The sequence below is a fragment of the Martes martes genome, assembly GCF_963455335.1.
Source record: "Martes martes genome assembly, chromosome: 15".
NCBI classification, from domain to species: Eukaryota; Metazoa; Chordata; class Mammalia; order Carnivora; family Mustelidae; genus Martes; species Martes martes.
The window spans coordinates 49,326,951-49,348,973 of record NC_137903.1 but is presented as its reverse complement, the minus strand read 5'-3'; the positions used below and the strand labels follow the sequence as shown (position 1 = coordinate 49,348,973).

General features: G+C 41.6%; 1 protein-coding gene across 6 annotated transcripts in view; it reads left to right on the top strand.

The window, feature by feature from the left end:
- Positions 1 to 18,171: 18,171 nt before the first annotated feature.
- Positions 18,172 to 22,023, top strand: part of SMG7 (SMG7 nonsense mediated mRNA decay factor) — a gene marked incomplete at its 5' end in the record, with an annotated part of 92,783 nt that continues 88,931 nt past the window's right edge. For all 6 annotated transcript variants that reach the window (XM_080825012.1, XM_080825014.1, XM_080825013.1 and 3 more), the window contains one exon: positions 18,172 to 18,414. In XM_080825012.1, the coding sequence (XP_080681138.1) occupies positions 18,386 to 18,414 (29 nt within the window). The remainder of the gene's footprint in view (positions 18,415 to 22,023) is intronic.

Below are 22,023 nucleotides of genomic sequence, written 5' to 3'. Positions count from 1 at the left end.
CAATGGTTTCTTTATCTCGCTTAGCACAAGGGAGACAGAAAACGGTCTTCCCATGTGAGCTCAGACCTTCGAGCAGGTGATAGATAGGCAGCTTTATTCTTACAAATGACCTATACCTGAATAGTCTGTCCATTTGTTTTAATCTCACACAGCTCAGTTACACAATTTTTCAAGAACTTCTTAGAACATTTGCTCTGCTGTGGAACTGAGTAAAGGGCAAGAACTTTTAAGAGAACTAGTTATTGGAAATAACAAAAAAAAATACGTCACTAGTGCATTAATCTAGCCATTTTACAGGGCAGGCTGTAACGGGCAAGTACTGTTATAGTAAGGCTTTGCTGGACCTATTACATAACATATTATATACATGAGATACATAAGTTACATATTATATATTAGATAGCATATAGTAGAGTAAGAGTGTATGTAAGAATATTCCTCCACTTTGGTTCTCTCCCAGCTTCCTTGTTGAGTTGATGGAGTAAGTGGGGGAAAGTAATGGGGAAAAAGAGTGATAAGGGAATAGAAAGAACTAGAGAAGCTAAAGTGATTTACTTTAATTTTTAAAAAGATAAGAAATTAACCCACATGGGACGCCTGGGTGGCTCAGTGGGTTAAAGCCTCTGCCTTCAGCTCAGGTCATGATCCCAGGGTCCTGGGATCGAGCCCCACATCGGGTCCTCTGCTCCGCAGGGAGCCTGCTTCGTCCTCTCTCTCTGCCTGCCTCTCTGCCTACTTGTGATCTCTATCTGTCAGATAAATAAATAAAATCTTTAAAAAAAAAAAAAAAGAAATTAACCCACAGTGGAGAAGCTATGGAAGGAAGAGGAAGAGGACAGAGGAAGTGGTAATGAGAGATGAGGGAATGACTGAAAAGAAAAGAAGGGCTATTTGGACAGCAACTGCTCTGTGGTGTGGGGCTTTGGGGAAATAACTAAGTTCTAGTTATGTGGTGTGATTTACTACTTTGCTACTTCTTTAAGACTAGAGTGAAGATAAATGATCTTTCAAAGCTCTTTAAAGATAGGTTTGCGATCATTCCTTTGAATGAGATGAAATGTTTAGATGTTTAGATGAACATTACAGCTAGAGTAACCCCTAGTTTGGTTTTACTAATATATAATCAGACTGTCTTGATGAACATCATCAGTGGTGCCACCACCTACTGCTGTCTCCGACCCTTGGAGAATATGTTGGCCAGAGATGGGTAGCATTCTAATGGCCTGGTTTCTAACTAATGAAATTTAATTTTAGCTTTAAAGAATTTGGAATTTAGTTAAATCGAACATGAAAAGGTAGAAAAGTCACTATCATTGCTTCAGGGAGACCTAAGGCCAAGGCTGAGACCCAATTTTTGAGGCCTAAGGGAAGGTGAGACTGGATTACAGAGAGCATCATGACACCTGAAGGACAGGATTACACTGACAGGGAGATACTGCATTCAGGTCTGCTCCTATTTGGCACAGATATCTCTGAGTCTTGCTACAGATTGCAATTGCTTCAGAAAATGGAGAGCCTCCTGCTGGTACTCACATCTAGGGTTATAGTAACAAGTGGTAAGGAAGACCTTGCATGAAGGTCATCATTGCTTTTGATATCATCATCATTTTCCAAGTATGAACATCATAATGCCAGGATGTGTAATGATTCAGGGGAGGGTCAGGTTACATAAGATGAAGGTGATTATCAGGATAGGAACAGAGACCATGAGAAAAGTAGAAAGGATCAGCTCTTCCCAAGTGTCCTATATAACTTGAGTCTATAATGTGTGCTGTGATTTTAAAACTGGGTTCTGTGGGAAGATAATTTTGAGCACGTTGCATAATATATATTTTTTTCTTTTGGGGAAATATATACTTGCATGTTATAGGCTCTGACAAGTCTCACCAAGAAAAAAAAATTCCTGCTTAGACTACTATTGCTAAAACTTTTTAATCACGAAATACATTATGTTAACGACATCTATAAAGATCCAAAGAGGCTAGCATTATTCAGGACATACATTAATGCTGGGGTAAGATGATGTATATGAAACCATCTTATAACAGGTTATATTACTCTCAGAGCTTAAAAAAAGATACTGAGGCATGTAAGTCTATTGTCAACCTATATTCAATTACTGTGACTTTTTAAAATTAATTACTGTGACTTTTGATCTTCCTGTAATTTCCGTGTACAGCATCACCCTACCATATAGCCAGATGCTGTTTCATAAAAACTAGGTGAGGTTTGTATTTGGTACTCCATCAAGATGCATGCTTTTCTCAATTTCTCCTAAAAGCTCACTTCTTTCATTATGCCTGTTACTACGCAGGAACTCTCATGTGGCAAATCTCAAGGGTGTGATCCTTTGCAGGATTGCATGCATCAGAGTTTTTTAACTCCCTCCCACCAAAACCAACGTGTTTCCTCAGTTAACTTTCTGCTAAAGAGAACCTGTGAATAAACCCATCTTGTCACCAGGCTAGCCAGGTTACACACGTGTAGCATACCAGGGGCTTGCTGAAAACATGCCTCTACCCTTAGAAAAGAAAGATCAAGGTAGGGGTTTTCAGAACTGGAGCAAGTTCGCAGGAGGAAATGTTTTGGGTTAGATGGATCTTTAACGATTCATAGACTGTACCACTTGAGAGTCACTCATTGTCTTTACATGAAGGGGGCTCAATCTGTAATATGATGCTCTAGTTGAAGGAGTCAAGCTGGGGGCACCTGGGTGGCTCAGCTGATTAGGTGTCTGACTCGATCTCAGCTCAGGTCTTGATCTCAGGGTCCTGAGTTCAGATCCTGCATTGGGCTCTGTGCTGGGTGTGCAGCCTACTTAAAATAAATTAAATTAAATTAAAGTAAAGTAAATTAAGAAGCCATGCTTGACTGTGTGGTGTATTTCTTTTCAAAAGTCCTAGAATTGCTGGTGCAGTGTTTCATATGTAACATCAAGCATGGGGCAGTGTCTTTTTACATTTAATGAATAAATAAATGGCTGTCTGCATGGCTGAGGATTTCTAATTTTAATTTTAATTTTTTTATTTTAAAGATTTTTTTTTAAATTTATTTGACATAGAGAGAGAGAGAGAGATCACAAGTAAGCAGAGAGGCAAGCAGAGGGAGAGAGGGAAGCAGGCTCCCTGCTGAGCAGAGAGCCCGATGTGGGACTCAATCCCAGGACCCTGAGGTCATGACCTGAGCTGAAGACAGAGGCTTAACCCACTGAGCCACCCAGGCGCCCTCTAATTTTTATTTTTTAATAGATAATACATTCACATGATATAAAATGCAAAGGGCACAAAAGAATATATCATTAAAAGCATATTTCTGTCCTTTTTAAGTCCCTCAGTGATCCCATTTTCTTCAATAAAGGCAATCGCTATTACTAATTTCTTAAACATCCTTCCATGATATTCTATGTATTTACAAATATATACATACATTCATTTTTCACACAGATATAAGATGGCTACTACAATGTGAGGAAACCTAAATCACACAGAGAAGTCAGGTGTAGGTACTCCAACCTGCAGTTCCAGAAGAGTCCAGCCTTTGTCACTGTAGCCTAGACAGAGCAGTGGAAAAAAACAGAACAAAACAAAAGCCCTAGTCATTCACGTGACTACTACTGTTCAAATCTTCTCATCTGACACACTGAACATCACGAAGCTGAGTCAAGCTATCCCTGAATTCCCATCATACAGAATCTGTAAGTATAATAAAATGGTCAATGTTTCATGCCACTATGTTTTAGAGTGATTTGTTACACAGCAACACACAGACAGAATACATTAAGGATGCACCTAATTAGCAAAGTCAGAAAGAGAGAATAAAAGGAATGGTGGAAGTTACATTTGGGGAGATGATACTGAGAATTTCCTAAAGTTCTTGAAATGAAAGCACATATTTGGTGCAAAACAATGAAAATAAAATTCATACCTAGATGCGCTATAGTGAAGATGCCTCACATTAAGGATAAAGAGTAAATTTCAAAAGCCACCAAAGAGAAAACATAGATTACCTGTAAAAGAATGCCAATTAGATGCCAGAATTCTCATCAATAACAATAAATACTAGAAGCCACTGTAGTAATATCCCCAAAGCATTGAAGGGAGAATAACTGGCATCATAGATTTTTAACCTAGCTAAGCTATTATGTAAGAATAATGATGAAATAGAGAACTTTCCCTTCAAAGTTGAATTTGCCAACCACAAATTATTATTGAATGAATAAACCATGTATATCAGCAGAGTGAATTCAAAATGAAAGTGTGATATTAAACAAATGTTAAGTATAAAAATTGAGAAATTAGATTGATAAATCCAATTATGCATTGATTGTATGGTACCTGTTTTGTTTTGTTTTTTTTTCCTTTTCAAAGATTTTCTTTATTTGAGAGACAGAAAATGAGAGAGAGAGTATGAAAGAGGGGGACCAGCAGAGGGAGAGGGAGAAGAAGACTCCCCGCTGAGCAGGGAGCCTGAGACGCAGGGCTCTATCCTAGGACTCCAAGATCATGACCTGGGCCAAAGGCAGAAATTCAACTGACTGAGCCACCTAAGCACCCCTGTATAGTACCTGTTTTATGTTATGTTCTAATATATATGGAACTAAAATTTTGATACCAATAACTGCCCAATACATTTAGTAGCTAAAATACAGCCTTATTTGAACAGTAAGATAGTTGTATTTAAAAAACTATAAATTGTTAGGAAAATAAATGGTTACATGTTCATTAAAAATTTAAGAGTAGCTGCTTATAGCACAGATAAAATATAATCTGTAGTTTCCAAATCAGCAGAGGTAAAAGAAAAGGAATAAAAATAGTTTCCTATCTAACAAAGGCAGGAAAAGCAAACAAACAAACAAAAAAACAATGAGAAAGCATTGTTAACAAAAAATCAAAAGTACTTGGAAGCAATGAGAGAGATTTTCAAGTAGATCATACTCATACAAATTCAACTTCCAGTTAATAGAGAGACTGTCAGGTTTAAAAAACAAAAACCCAGGTGCATGCTGTTTATAAAAAATCTGCCAATAATAAAGTAACAGAAAGGCTGCCAATAAAGAAAATGGGGATGCCTGGGTGACTCAGTGGGTTAAGTCTCTGTGTTCTGTTCAGGTCACGATCTCAGGGTCCTGGGATGGAGCCCCGCATCAGGCTCTCTCCTGAGCAGGGAGCCTGCTTCCCCTTACTCTCTGCCTGCCTCTCTGTCTACTTGTGTTCTCTCTCTCTGTCAAATAAATAAAATCTTAAAAAAAGAAAAGAAAATGTTACAGTGTGTGAATGTTAACCCAAAGAAAGTTGGAGTGGAATATCAGTATCAAACAGAATAGTTTAAAGCAAATAAGTATTAACAAAGAGACATCACATAATGATGAAAAAATATGTTATAGGGGCGCCTGGGTGGCTCAGTGGGTTAAAGCCTCTGCCTTCGGCTCAGGTCATGATCCCAGGGTCCTGGGACAGAGCCCCGCATCGGGCTCTCTGCTCAGCAGGGAGCCTGCTTCCTCCTCTCTCTCTCTCTGCCTGCCTCTCTGCCTACCTGTGATCTCTGTCTGTCAAATAAATAAAGAAAAATCTTTATTAAAAAAATGAAAATAATTTAAAAAGGTAAAAAAATCACCAAGAAGTTCTATCTACCTCACCGTATAACCATGAAAGTTTTTAAAAGCAACAGAATTACAGGAAAAAATAAGAAGATGATCAAGTATATTGGGAACTTTAAATATATCTTTAATAGAAACAGATCAGTTAAACAAAAATTAAGTTGAAGGGTGCATTATGTTTTTTGTATTAATTTGCCTTAGTGTGCAAATTGTAATTTGCAGCTCATCTTAAGTGGTAGCTTTCTATCTACTCCACATCAAGTAGTGTAGTCCCCATGGAGATCCCAAGACTTCCAGCCCCTAACCCCAGTCCAGCATTAGGTGTCTCAGGGCTTCTGTTCTTCAGGGATATTGCGGAAGAGAGCAGGAAGGCAGACTGGCACAAGTCTTCATTTCTCTGCTTCCTTCCACTACCAGGGATAAGCAGCAGGCGGTACGTTTATTCATTTGCTCATTTTCTTTTTGAAACTATAGCTCAGGGTGCAAGTCATAGCTTTTCCCAAATTCCAGTTTCACTGTGAGTCTAACTTAAAGGGCCATACACTGTATGGGTGCCATTTCTCTCCATTACTCCAAAGGATTCAAAGTCCCAGCCAACTTCTACCTGCTTTCAGACCCACATCAGGGCCACAGCTCTATCCTCACTAACCCAGTTGTGTTGCTCATTCAATACTGATATCCAGAGAAAATTATCTTGTTAATGAACCCAGAGATGTCTTTAATTTTAAACAAATGTTTTTATGATTGAAGTTTTTGGAGAAGATGTAGAAACTCAAAGCATGAGCTCACAATACTGTTAACTATTTTCCTGTGCCACTGTGGTCTTGCTACTTTCTTTGGCTTTATATAGTAATGGGGATTGAGGTTTTTATTCTATTCTCAAATGCCAGAAAACGATTTAGAATATCTATAAATCTCTTCAAGGCTTCTGGTTTCAGGTGGGAGGCAGAGTACAAAGTCTCCTTGTTTTTTGCTCTTCTCTCTGATTTTCTGTGTGCAATTAGAGGAATTTTTTAATATATTCTGGTGCTGAAAGCCTTACTCTTAAATCATCAGTCTTTGTCCTGGATTTTTCATCTATGTGATTTTGTAACCTGAAGATTTGAAATCTACAGGGGCATGAGATAAAAGAGATAGGGGTGAGAGTAATGGGAGGGAAACCCCACAATTACAATTTCATCATTATTCTACCAGAAAAGAGATTTCCCCTTCCCACCCTTGTGTCCTGAAAATCTGTCTTCTCCGGTTTCCTCAGAAGACATGCTCCTGTCTACTTGGCCTCTCTTATCTCTTGGTTTTCTATCCTGGATCCTTTCTTGCTGGTCTTTCACCTCTTTATAAGACAAAACCTGTCCTAACTCTCTCATTTTCACAGGCAAGTTTTCTGAAGCCCCTCAAGTAACTCCAGTTATCATCTGCATCCTAGTAATTTCTAATCTACAATTCTGGCTTCGATTTCTTTTTTTTTTCTTTTCTTTTTTTTTAAGATTTTATTTATTTATTTGACAGAGAGAGAGAGATCACAAGTAGGCAGAGAGGCAGGCAGAGAGAGTGAGAGAGGGAAGCAGGCTCCTGCTGAGCAGAGAGCCCGATGTGGGACTCAATCCCAGGACCCCGAGATCATGACCCGAGCCGAAGGCAGCGGCTTAAACCACTGAGCCACCCAGGCGCCCCCTGGCTTCGATTTCTTGTATTCTCCAGATCCACAAAACTTTTTCAACCCCAGACAACTGAAGTTCAACATGCCTAAAACAAATTCTTATCTTCACATCTACACATCTCTCCAACTGAGTTCTTATGTTTTCTACTTCCATTCAGTTTCCCAAGCAGAAACCTGGGAGCCTCCTGATTTCTTCCCCTCCCTCCCTCACATTCAATAAGTGGCCAAGTCTTGTCATTATATTTCCATTTAAGGAATGTTTATAGCCAATCATTATTAGGTATCACTAGAGCTATAACAATATAATGAATCAAAGATGAGGTTAGGCAGTAAAATTTTAAAAAATTTGTCATTAGATTCAACGTAAAAAAATAGTTTCAGCAAAGAAAATATGACTCATATTGCCCAATGGAACATAAAATTCGAAAGAATAAAAACTTACAAGAAATTGTTAGATTTAGTTAAAAGGTTCCTTTTGATCTCAGCTACCTAAGAGGTAAAAAAGGAATTTCTTCAGAGTATACAGTAGTTCAACAACTGTCTGAACTCTAATGTTTTGTTGTTTTATTTATTTTAATGTAATTTTTAAAAAGATTTTATTTATTTATTTGAGAGAAAGAGTGTGCTCCTGGGGGAGAGGGACAGAGGGAGAGAGAGACAGAGAATCTCAAGCAGACTCTGTGCTGAGCACAGAATCTGATACAGGGCTCAATCTCATGACCCTGAGATCATCACCTGAGCCAAAATCAAGAGTCAGATGCTTAAATGACCAAGCTCCCCAAGCTCCCCTGTATTGTTGTTTTAAATGTTGTTTTCACTCTTCCCCAAATGGGTGAGAGTAGGGTGACATTCCACATTGTACTGACAGGCCAAATTCAGATGATACTTTTTGTTTTGGAGAATATCTGTCTTTAAAATGGCAATACACAATTTCTTAAAACGTATACCACCTTCCTTGACTTGGATCATTATATGGAATCCTGTCCAACTGTCACAGGTTATAGGCAGCAAGACCAGACCTGTCCCACTCAGCAAGACAGAGATTGTTGAGTCTGGAAGTTCAGTCTAGAGATCACCAAGTCCCTTTCCTGTTTTTAACACAGGCTGGGGATCTAATCTCTTCTTAATTATCTCTCGTGGAAAGTAGATTCTTATAGGAAGGTGTCTAAGAACTATGACTGCCACTAGGCTATGTGCTTCCTTGCTCATCCATCAATTCTTCCTCCTCCTCCTCCAGACTTTATGGTTTTCTTTTTTCTTTTTCTCTTTCCCTACTCTTGCCTCTTTCTCAATTCAATTTTCCCACCTCTCTTTTTCTCACCCATGAATAGAGAAGGAAAAAAAGAAAAAAAAAAAAAACACAAACGTTGAGATTCCTGACTGGTGACATTCCAGAGAAATGAGGAAATGGGGTTGTTACATAACTGGGAGGGGTCAGAGGTGTGACCTATCAGTTGAGGGAAGAGAAGAGTGATCTAAAGGTAAAAGGACGCAGAGGGTTAAGTAAAGGTTTAATTTTTTATTCTTATTACTTAAAATGATTCTTCTGTGAGTCCCATCTAGGACATTCCATCTTTCTCAAGCAGTGACAGTTCCCATCAGACCCAAAATTACAGAAGCTGGTCAGCGATGATGTGCTCAAAGACGATCATCCCCATCAGTTTTTTGTTTGTACGAAAGTATCAGCACCTGAGAGTGCATTACAGTGAGCCTTAGGAAATGCCTAAGGAATTGTGGATAATAAGATCTTTTTTCAAATCACCAGAATGTGAGAAGCTATTACATTTGTCTTTCATCTATCTCCTTTTCAATTTCCAATGTCACTTTCGAACTACTGTAATGTGGTGGATAGCTCAGCCGTTCTTTAAAAACAATGATGAAAAATGAAACTCCTAACAATAATCGCAACCACCACCACCTAATCTACTTTACTCTTTGGTTGGTGGGAGATGTTGAAAAATACAAGAAATAAAGCCACCCATAAACAGTTCATCTCACAGAAGCAATTGCTATTAGTATTTTACTGTATTTCTGACCATAACCAACTCTATTAGTATTTTACTGTATTTCTGACCATAACCAACTCTATTCTGTGGTTATACTTCACATATACAGTTTAGTATCTTTCAGATATACTTCGGTCTCAAATGCTTTTGGCTACAGTTTTCCATTACTTTTTTGGACAGTTGAATTATATGTATTACTTTTCCTGCTAAGTAATAGAATTTGAAACAGTAAACTCTGCAAAATCTCATTCTGAGGGTCTTTGTAGTTGACATGGACACTTATGTGGATTATCTGACTGCATGCCTACACTTGATCTTATGGTGGAATGGCTCCAAAGACCTCTACCACACATTAATCTGTAATATAACTGCCCCTTTCCTTAACCGTCTTCTGAACTTCAAACTCTGACAGCAAGACTATTGTTCTCCATCTCTACCCCAGTGATGAGCGTATGATCCAACACACAGAAAATTCTCAATATGGTGGGTTTTTTTTTTTTTTTTCTTATTTGAGAGAAAGAGAGAGAGAGAGTGAGCTTACAAGCAAGGGGAGAGGCAGTGGGAGAAGCAGATACCCTGCTGAACAGGGAGCCTGACATGGGGTTCAATCCCAGGACCCTGAGATTATGACCTGAGGTGAAGGCAGACACTTAAGTGACTGAGCCACCCAGAAGCCCCCTCAATATGTTTCTGAAGATTAAATGAATGAAAGAATAAATAACTAAATACTAAAATTCTAGAGGAGTCATAACATAACAAACTTTCTCCTTAGCATCTGGATATATCCAGATTAAGGTTTCCAGAAGTGAAGTACTGGTTTAGATTCAGGTTTGTCTTGAAAGAACAATGAAAGATAAGAACTGATCATCAGCTGAACATTCCTCATAGACCCTAAACTCATAACTCTACCTAAGATTCCTTCTTTGCTTTAATGCTAAAATTTGGCTGTCCCACAAATACTCATAGAAAATTAATTTTGACTTCTTGCTATAGCTAATAACTTCCTGTAACATCTAGGCCACTGCTGCCTACATTTTAGAAATACCGCATTCTAATATTTGACTGCACTAAAGGCCTGATTCTACCACAAGAACATTGTTAAAAAACGAAAACAATGCATGTTCTCTTGGACAAAGGACTGGATCTCTTGGGGGAGGGGAGGTGTATAACAGAAAGCTTACAGCCAGTGGTTGAGAGAGTGAGTGAGTGAGCCAGAGAGACTTTCCAAAGATGTCCGTTTGAAAGAGGGCAGGGGAAAGCATAAGCAGTTGGTTTTGCTCCTTATTAGCCTCCTTATCCTCTTCAGCTTTGGCAGATCTTGGATCTCATCTTGTTCCAACATAAAACTGCTAATGAACTGAGACATCCTCTGTTAGTAGATGAAAGCTGTTTTCCCTGTTGGCAATTTATACCCGGTCATATGATACAACTGGTCATATGATTTTGAGGCAATGTGTTAGTTCGTTTCTCTCTACAAATGTGATTCTACTTTTTTTTTTTTTTTTTAAACAAGTCTAACCTACATTAATTAGAGTATGAAGTTGAGTGAGTGAGTGAGTAACAGCAGCACCACCTGCTGAGCACCTACAAGGTGCCTGGGACTGCTAGGTAGGATACATACACTATCTAACTGAACTTGGAGAATTTGCCTCCAGAAACAATTTAAATGTACCAATTACTGTGAAATTGCGTGTGGCCCTTTCCATAACAAATTTATATTCAACTTATTTAGCCCTATCCCATCACAGGAGGAAAACCAAACCAAAACAAAAATGCCCAAAATCTATAGATACTTTTCTGGTGAGAGATACAAAGATCACTGAGCTTTCCATTCTAGACTCTGATTCCATTTTCTTTCCGAATTTTTAAATCTAATTTTTCTATCCTATTTACCAATTGGTTAATAGCTTCTTCTCTCTCCTGCCATCCAGCAGTGGTTTTTTTTTTGTTTGTTTGTTTAAAGATTTTATTTATTATTTTGACAGACAGAGATCAGAAGAAGGCAGAGAGGCAGGCAGAGAGAGAGGGAGGAAGCAGGCTCCCCGCTGAGCAGAGAGCCCGACGTGGGGCTCGATCCCAGGACCCTGAGATCATGACCTGAGCCAAAGGCAGAGGCTTAACCCACTGAGCCCACCCAGGCACCCCCAGCAGTGTTTTTTTTATTTTGTCTCACAGTGAAAGGGTTGGCTGTTTTCCCCATTCTCAAATCAGAAAACATAAAAGTTAAATAAAAATGATTTGCATATTGAAGACTTTTTTCCTATGTTGAAGTATGAGCGGCTGAGATAATGGATGAGTTTTCCATAATTGTGTAAGTGTGCTCTTTACTCATTGCCCAAGTAAATTTCATTTAATTAAAAACTTTCATCTTGTTAAATATCATAGCAGATTTCAATTCCGCAGATGGGTTGAAGTTCTTTTCTTATTGCTTAGGGATTACTTTTATGTTCCATAGTTAGGAACATAAGTCATGGTCCAAATTTCTATTTTTCTATTTTTTTGTTTCTATTTTTTACCTAAGATTAATTGATTCAACAAACATTTATTGAGCACCCCAACCCCTTGTATCAGGCACCCTATTAGGGGAGTGAGCAAAGCTGTTCCTGTGCTGCCCTTACAGAGTTTACAGCCAATTGGAGGTAACATTGAATGAAAAGAATTAGAAATATGACAAATGCCATGAAGAAAGGAAGGGTACCAGGGGAATATGTAATAGATATAGCTAATCTAGCCTAAGTGGGGTTGGGGGTGGGTAGAGATGATTTTTCCAAAGAAGATGAAATTCAGGCTTGAAGCATGAGAAGGGAGAAGAGTGGTCCAGGAGAAATAAGGGAACAGCTTGTGTCAAGTCTGTGTAGAAGGAAGGCTACCTACTGAAGGACCTAAGAGGAGGTCAGTGTGATAAGAGAGGTGTTGCCAGGAAATGTTAGAGAAGAGGCAGGCAAGGACCAGATCATATATGTCATCCTAAGCATTGGTAACTTTATTCTAAGGGTAATGAAAAACCAATGGAGAATTTAAGCCAGGAAATAAAAGTTTTTAAAAAGCTTAATATGACTAAAATGCAGAATATAAAAATATATTAACTTACTATTTAATTTGTTCTGGAATGTGCTCTTATATCTAGTAATCCAATGATATTAAGAATTTTTTTATTACTACAGGACAAACTTACTAGATTTCTGATATGTAGAATTTTTCTAAGAATGGAAAAGACCCTAGAATAGTTAAGCAAAGCAGAACAGCCCTTGGGTATATATCCTTAGTATATCTCGAAGTGATGAACTTACATCCTGAGTTTCTTTGCTTTACATTTATATCATATCTTAATTTGAATTGCAAATAGAGGTGGTAAAATAATAAAGACAGGGAGAGGAAGAAGGTGTGTGTGTGCGTGCACATGTGGTTTCCCAGGGTTTTGAAGAAGAGCAAATGACAATATTGTATCACATTCTCTGTTCTCAAAAATAGTCTACCCTATATAAATTAGGAAAGTGCAGACTATAAAATATTAAAATATTTTTTTTCTTTTAGTTGGGTGTTCTAAGAAAAAAATGGCAGCTTCTGGGTAATACAACAGATTTTGATATGAAACATATTGATTTCATACCAAGGACACCAAGATGGCATCAGAAGTATTGTCCTTGGAGTAGTAAAGATATCCATGAACACTAAGGCCCTTGGACAATATAGACTGTTAGGAGGCTACGGTTTTGGGGCGCCTGAGTGGCTCAGTGGGTTAAAGCCTCTGCCTTTGGCTCAGGTCATAATCCCAGGGTCCTGGGATCAAGTCCTGCATCGGGCTCTCTGCTCAGCAGGGAGCCTGCTTCCCCCTCTCTCTCTCTGCCTGCCTCTCTGCCTACTTGCGGTCTCTGTGTGTCAAATAAATAAATAAAATCTTAAAAAAAAAAAAGAGGCTAAGGTTTTAATTTTCCGTTTTTAAAATACTCTTCAATTTTCCCTATGAGCATTTCTTGTTTTCTCCAGATGGTCTGTGTCCATTAAATTGGCAGATAAGATTTTAAGGTGTGGTTCTTTCCCAAAGGTATTTTCTAATTGGGAATTGGGAGAAATTCTTGAAGATTAATAAAGTTTCCCTTAGGGTGCCTGGGTGGCTCAGAGGGTTAAGTCTCTGCCTTCGGCTCAGGTCATGATCTCAGGGTCCTGGAATCAAGCCCTGCATCAGGCTCCCTCCTCAGCGGGGAGCCTGCTTCCCCCTCTCTCTCTGCCTGACTCTCTGCCTACTTGTGATCTCTCTCTCTCTCTGTCAAATTAAAAAAAAAAAAAAAGGTTTCCCTTAGTAAATATTAGGAGAATGGAGAAGGAGAGTGAGCTATGACCACCACTCTCTGTTACCTCACTGCTTTCCAAACCACAGGTTTCTTCTCTAGGATCTTGGGCTGTAAGACTTCCTGACTGTTCTTCTGGCTCAACGACTCCTGCTCAGGAGTGAATGAATATATACTTGGCAAACTGAGAAAGGCTGCTGACCCTTGGCCTAAGAAATTTTGAGCAATAGGAGACCTGAGTTTAAATGTCAATTTGTATCTGACTCACTATTTGAAGAGAATGAATCATTCTTTTGGTTAAATCATCCGGCTCCATGACCTGAGGTGTGGTACTGAAGACAGCACCGACCGGCTTCACATACATTGTATACTTGAATACTGCAGTTGATAAATCATTCTACTCATCAAAATAGAAACACATGTGTTAAGTACCTAATTGTGTACCTGATTTGGAAACATTCAGAATATGTAGGATAAATATTAAAATAAATTAGTGCTTGTTATGGTTTCATGGGTCAGGGTGAGATGTCTATTATAAAAAAGGGAGGAGGCTTCCTATGTATTAATTATCAGGTTACCAAAGCTCTGGGTAAATTTGGTAGGAATGTTAAAAGCAGCTTCTCAGCAAGTACTTGCTGTGTGGTTGAAAGCTGGACAGATTGTTTACTTGGGCCAAAATGCAGTTATATAAGGCTTTTTTTTTTTTAAGATTTTATTTATTTGACAGAATGAGAGAGGGAGGGAGCATGAGCAGAGGGAGTGGGAGAGGGAGAAGCCGGCTTCTTGGGGAGCAGAGAGCCCAGTGACGGGTTCAACATGACCTGAGCCAAAAGCAGACGCCTAACCAACTAAGCCATCTAGGTGCCCCATATTAGGCTATTTTTAGTGATAAAAAGTTATCTAAAAGTTGCAACCCTCCAGAATCTGACCTATAATATCCCGATATTGTATTCTTTTTGTTGTTGTTTTTATTAAGGATTTTATTTATTTGAGAGAGAGAGAGTGCATGTGAGTGCACAAGCAGGGGTAGCGGCAGAGGGAGAGGGAGAAGCAGGCTCCCTATATGGGGCTTGATCCTAGGACCCCAGGACCACAACCTGAACCGAAGGCAGATGCTTAACCAACTGAGCCACCCAGGTGCCCCCTGATATTGTATTCTTTTCTGTGGTCAAATTCATGGATAAGGAAATCTATTTTCCAACACTGAATAAGAATAGATTTGGGTGTATGGTCAGACCTATGAGTATTACAAAGAATAGATAAGCTACCATTTTAAAACAATAATTTTAAGCTGCAGTAGTTCTATTCCTTTTAGCTTAATATAAAAGGGTAAGAGGGCAAAAAGAAAATTAACACTTATCAAGTACCAGTGTTACATGTCGGTTATACTTAGTCATATACATCATCATTAAAGTTCAGAGGAAGCCTGTAAAAGGTAATGTTTCCATATTGGTCAAGGAAGAAACTGAAGATTAGAGTCTGGGAGGGCAGAGCTAGAATGCACACTCAGGTCTGCTAGCTTATGATCTTTCCACAAAATCACTTAGCCACAAACAAAAAAACCCTTAAAATCAGGTAGGATTAGACAAAGTAAGAGTTTCTCTTTAAAAAAAAATTTTTTTTTTTTGGTTTAGATGTAATTTATATCTGCAGGGGAAAAAAGTGAATAAAAGCTATTGCATAAGGATGTTTGTATTCTACAAGTCTTTTGATGGGGAGGCAGTAGAAAGAGGTGAGAATGGTAAATGTGCATTAAGCAATACGTAAATTCTGGGTATTGTGAGTTTTATTGATTTTCCAAAAGTTATTTTCAGGATTGGCAATGATGTCACTATTCTATCTAGTTTGTAGGGACACTGTGAAACCATTGACAAATTCTATAAAATTCTTAGGGAAGACTGCTATAAAATACAAAGATTATTTGTATTTTTGTGTACCTAAAGTACTTTGTTCTTACCTTAATTACTGCACCCACCATACAGCATTCTTATCACTTCTCTGCTCTCTGCTATCTCTACCAGAATATGGGTTTCTCCAACACAGGGACCTGGTCTTCTTCACCATGGTATCCATAGCAACCTGGACAGTGCCTGAAATACAATGTTTAGTAAATGTTTATAGAAAAAAACAACAGAAGGATTCATTTTTCTGATCCCAGTTTCCTTATTTCCGAAATGAGAAGATAGTAATATTCTCCTAGATCCCTTGCCAGGAGTGTCATGACATTTGCTCCAATACTGTTTATTGGAGTTGTCAGCCACAGACATAAAAGGTGTTATTGTGATGATTACTAAGGGAGTAATTTTTTTTTAACCTAACATAAAATTTTTATTCTGGCTAAAATCTTTTTACATTTCAGGAAAGAGATTCAGGGTATTTTAGGTACTATGTGGCAGTAATCTCCATCCTTGGGCTCTAGAGTTGAAGGAAAAGATCTACACCAGAGATGAGAACAATCTTTCGCTAGGTGGCTCTCTTTTCCGTGAGTGGGTGGCGCGTCGGTGCAGGGAGGGATGACAGGGGGCATTGTACAGCTGCAATCACCACGCTTCACGCCACATCACAGTAGGCTATAGCAGCAGGAGGGGCAGGGCATAGTTCAGGTTCTGTGTCATTAATGATAATCCTCTTGGGATTTATTTCAGAGTAGCCTGTCCTTTCGTTTTCCTCCAAATCTATATACGTGAGGTTCCAGACAGACATTGGTCTAGTCTTGTAATAGGTGTGGTCTCACGGAAGGATCTGGAAAGTGCCTCTTTCTAGCATGGAAGATAGCAGGAAGCAGTTACCTAAACGCAGCCAAAGGAGAACAGCCCATTAAAATGCTGATTTTAACTATCTAGTGAGGGCCGCGTTCCGGGGGTCGGGTGGGGGGGTGGGTTATACGGTTATACATACTGAAGTGCTTGGGTACTGTTACGTAAAGGGCTCCACAATACAAATCGAAAATAGGATTTGTAAACTGTCAAATAAGTCCTTTAAACCATGAGAATGACCACCACTTCTCACACTCCATAGTATTATTGACCCCATTCTTTATTTCTGCTTTTTAGCCCCAAACCTGACACAAAATACACCTACTGCTTTCAAAAAGATTTGTTGGAAGAATGAAAATCCTTTTCCTCAATGTCTTTCATCGGAAGCTCCCGTCAGCCTCTAGGTTCTCGTTGATACTATTTTACCCAACGTTTTTCTCTCGGACCCAGAAGATACAGAGTGACAAGTTCCGAAACACTGCGGACCCATCAGAGAAGTCTGCAGAGGGAGGAACTGGGAGGTCTGCCTCGGGTAACCCAGTGGGACCCCCACTGCGGGGTACCTCTGAGAGGGACGGCAGTCGTGGGCGTTTCACCACGTCCCTGGCTCTAAATGCTGGAAAACCTTGTCAAGTGTGCTAGGATGTGTTCCCACACTCACTCCGGCGGCCTCCCCGCAGCAGGAGGTGGCTCGGTCGCAGAGGGCGAGTGGGCGGCGGTTCGGGGGATTTCGGTAAGGGGTCGACCCGCTGACGAAAGTCTGAGGTCTCTCAGGAGAGGAATCTGGGTCGTCGTGTGCCGTTCTCCTCCCTCAGGGACCCCGTCCTGGCGGGATCCCGCCTCTTCGAGCCCGAGGCAGTCCTGGGGAAACCCCTCGCCCGCCTCGCAGCTTCGCGCCGCGGCCTCGCCCCGCCGCCTCGCCCTCCACGCTCCGGTCCGCAGCTCGCGGGCCTTCAGGCCCGGCGTCTTCCTCGAAGGCCCGCCCCTCTTCACGCCCCGCACTGAGAGGAAACTGGAGGTGGTTCCCGCCCGCAGGCGGGTGGAAAAGCCCACGGTGAATGCCTCGGGGTCCCCCATTGTTGAGGGAAGGGGAAAGGGAAGAGGAAATGAACTTCGCCGCCCAGGAGATCACCCGGATTCCCAACCTGGGGGAGGCTTTCAACGGAAGGGAAGCCAAGGGGGAACCCTGGGCACTTTCCCGGGAATCCGTTCGCCAAGGGAGGGTCACCCGGTCCGCACACATTGGTTACTATGACAATACAACCACAGCCTCCAGTTGCCATGGCAGCTGCTTATCCAATCCGATTGGTTTCCTTTCTCTTCCTCCCCGGGCTCCACCCCATCCCCTTCAACAGTCTCCAGGCGTGCAGGAGGTGGGGCCCCCAGAAAAGGGGAGGGGGTCCTTAGCGTCACTTTCTGGGCCGCGAGGGAAGACTAGAGTTGCGGGACTGGCGGGCGGAACTGTAGGAGGAAGGGGCAGCGTTTCCGGTAGGGAAAAGTGGAGGAGTGGAAAAAGGAAGAGAGAAATCGGGTGGAGTGGAAAGACGGAGGGAAGACTTTAAGTGTAACTCCTGGTTGATTTGGGCTCGATGTTCCCGGTGAGGCTGGGGTTGCCCCCTCGCGCGAGAGAGGGGTGGATTGGCCGGAAGCCGCCGAACGCCTCCAGCAGGCCGCTCAGCAGCCGCACAGAGGCCTCACAGCTAGCCGATCCCAAAAGGGAGCGCTACAGAGAGGCAGAAGTCACCCGGAGGGACGGGCGCCACTGAAATCTCGCGAGAGGGACCCCCACTTCCTTCCTCTGCTTCTCCCTCCTCTTTCCCCCCGCCCCCTTCCCTTCTCCCTCCCCCTCCCCCCTCCCGGGTCGGAGTGTCCCTGCGCCCCACGGGCCAGAGCAGCAGAGAGAGCAGCTTTCCCCGCTCCCTCCCCCTCGCCTCACTCACCCCCACCCCCCCGCCGAGCGAGGAGGAGCCGGAGGAGAGGAAGATGGCGGCGGCCGCCAGCACCCGCGGTGCCGCGGGGCCGCTTCGAGGAGCCTGAGAGACCCACAGAGGCTTCGCGGGAAGACGCGGCGGCGGAGGATGAGCCTGCAGAGCGCGCAGTATCTCCGGTGAGTGCAGAGGTCGGCCCCGTACGTGGGGGGAGCTGGTCGAGGGTTGGGGCACGGAGCAACAGCCACGGAGGTGGTGTGTCGGGGTGGCGGGGGAGTTGCTGTGTCCTCTCCTTCCCCGGCGGGGAGGCGGGGGCTGCGAGGGGATCCGCGGGAGGGGGCGGGGCGGGCACACTCTCGGGTGCCTAGCCCCCTCCTGCCGGGCTGAGTTCGAGCGTAGCCAGCTAGTCCTGGTGCCGGGAAGGAGGTTAGGGAAGCGTGAGAATGTGTGTGTGCGCGCGCGCCCCCAGGGTCGCAGTCTCGCTGGCGGGGGACGTGTGTGTGGGGGGGGCGAGGTGGCGGCGACCCCGAGTGGAGGTGGGCGTGGAGTCTGATCCGGGTGGTGGGGGTAACATTGTGTGGTGTGGGATTGGTTGGGGCGATGCATGGGGAGAGGACGAGGTGGAAGTCTGCACACCTGGGGGGGGGGTGTCGAGGAGGGAGGGCTAGAGGAGAGGGAGACGGCTGGAAACCCGAGTTTGTTCTTTATTCTGGGATTGAAAGTGCTGAGGAATAATGTCCTCTGTAGTTAGTTGGCGGGGTGGGGGTGGGAGATTAAAGAGGGAGAATGGATGAGGAAGTGAGGAAAGAGGGAGGTACTATGGACGGTGTTGGGTTCCCCAGAAGAAACTGAGTTAGAATTAGTGTAGTCGGAAGATACCATTCTGAGAGTCGTGTGCATTCATTAAGAGTGGTGTAAGGAACTTGTATGTCAGAGGTAGAGTGACGCATGGGTACAGCGTGTGCGAGTATGTGATGTGTGTCTGGGGTGGTGTAAAGGGAGCGACTGATAAACATTTTAGGAAGCGAAACATAGATACATCGGAACTAGGTATGCGATGATGAGAGCATATTGAATGGAAAGACACCAGCGATTGTGCAGCCAGGAAGGTTCCATGGAAGCAGAATAAGAGCTTGGAGGTAGAAAAAGAGGGTAAAAATCTTGATGGCAGAGAAATACAAGGTTGTTGGAACCTGAGATTAATTGGAGAGTTACTACTTCTTAGAAAAGGGAAGGAAGGCCTTAAAACGGATCCTTTTTGTTTTTCAGGAGTGGAACTAAGGCAGGCTTATGGGAAGATCTTTAAAAAAAAATTGGTTTCATACCTTGTAGAGGAGGGAATTGCATGGGGTAGAAGTCTGAAATGAGCAGAAAAGTCACTTTAGCTGTTTAGTGAAGTGAAAGCATTGGTGATTGGCTTTCTATATGCATATTACAAGAGAAGGTAGGTAGTAAGTGATATAGGAGAGTGGTTATCCTGCTTACGAAAGTAGTAATAGTTTCATTAAACGGTGTGGAAAGGAGAGAGTGATGAGATCTTTGAATTATGGTTGAATGCCTGAGTTTAATAGTGACAGGATCCACACGGCGTATGTGCTCAATGACTGTAGGGTAGTTGGAATGTTTTCTTTCTATCACAGTCCTTTTTCTCCACTATTATCCTTTTATTATTTAACATATCAGATGAACTTAATAAATACAACTGTGGGAAAGCTCTATGGTAGATGTTGTAGAAGGGGGATTATGGGAACCATTAGGATAGTACTTAATTTTAAGGAATTTGCTGTTTAGTTTATTATGCAAATAAATTAATAATAGCACAGAGTAAACTATGACAAGTATCAAAAAGATGCCAAGTACTATACGAGTCCAAAGGCAGAAGGTTACCTGAGCAATTGGGGGAAATATGGAGAAGCTTCCTTTGTTCATTTGCTCATTCATACACTCATCATTCGTCAGTCATTTTGTTGATCATCTATTTGGGAGGCATCGTCCCAGTGGTGAGAATAGAATAGAGAATAGAAGTCTACCCTCTTCTTACTGAGTTTACAGTTTGTTAGGGTTCAAGGAGAAAATGCCACTCAAAATGGACCTTAAGGATAAGCAAAATTCTGGCACGTGTGGATTGAGAATGGGGAATCCAAAATGGAAGGAAACTGAGCAGAGATATTAAGATAGGAAGGTTGGGGACCAAGGAAGGTTTTTAGTCTAAACAGGAATATAGGGTGATGCACCTGGAAAAACTTATATGGATTTTTTTTATAGATGAAGTTCGACCCCCTTTTTTTTAACAGGTGAGGAAAGTATAGCACAAAGAAGTAAAAGTTCTTGAGGACCATATAGCTGGTATGTGGAAGCTCTCTAGGTCTTCTAACTCCGTATCAGCCATACTGTGTGACATGTGTGGGTTCATCCATTCTTTCCACAAATATGTATTGGGAGCTACATATATACCAGTCACTCTTGTAGATGCTGAGGAGACAATGGTGAACAAAAGAGAAAACATAGGAAGACATTCTTGGTAGAATTATGCAATCAATAAACATATGAACAGGTAAGTTTGTTAGGTGGTGACAAGAATTAGGAGGAAAAAGCAAGATATGGATATCTTGTTTTGTAAAGACAGGGTAATCAAGGAAAGCCTATTAGGTAAGGTGCCCGTATTTGAGAAGGTCTTGAATCATGATCAGTAGTTTATAGTGAAAATGGATGAACAGTAGAGAATCTGAGATGCTTTGTTTAGAAGAGCATTCACATGTTCATAGATAGGTATTATCTATGAATCTGTATAACGTAATAATGGGCAGTTAGGAGCAGAAATAAGGTGGTGGAATAGAAAGATATGAAAGTAAACTGGGAGAGTCGTGATAATTTTAATGAGAAGATCAGCTGGTTTTGAGAGGCTTCTGTGTTAATCTGTTTTATATTTTGTGAAATTAGCATGTTAGGGAAGATGTAGCCTTAGATTGTGGAATCACTGATAGACCACTTGAGATGATTTGAGTTCTTTGAATAAGGGAGAAAGGATGAGAATGAACACCATGTTTGAGTAACTTATATTTTCCAGCTAAAGTTGAGTAAGCAGAATTGAACAGGCATAGGATCTAGAGTCCCTTAAGGATGCCTGGGAGCCAGTCTTTCTTCAGTCTTGCACATCTCTTCTAAGTAAATAAAGCAAGTCTTTGGGCTAATAGTAGTATGGGACTTAGAGGGGAAGGAATAATAAGGACTTAGACCAGTCCAAATTTCCCTTTTCCTCCTCAGATAATCATTCTATTTAAAGTCAGTGGAGAGGAGGCTAGAGAATGTCTTCAGGGAAGCATCATGTTCACTTTCTTTTCTTTGTTGGAAACTGAACCTTTGGTTTTTAGACAACTCGGGAAGGATGCTCGGTATTGCTGAACAAGTGTGGTTGGGGTAGAGCAATTATTCTTTGTGACCTTGACTTTCGGGAGAGTTTTGTTGCCTACCTTTCTCAGTGGTATAAGACCATGACTGGGCAGTTTTTAAACTGCATAGCTACAGATCTTTCCTTATGTAGATGAAAATTAGCTTTGTATCAGCTGAATGAATTTGCTGGAGGAAATGGACTGGGGTGTTTGGAATTGAATTGGTGGGGTGGTGGCAAACCAGGGAGTAAGATGGCAGTTTCAGAAGAGTGAGATAGAGGTTATGAAGTACAGAGCATTACTAAGATGAAAACAGGGAGGGAATTCAAAATCAAGTGGACTGAATTCGTCTTGAGATGTAGGAATAGAGCAGAGATGAAAGGAAAGAAAACCTGTCTT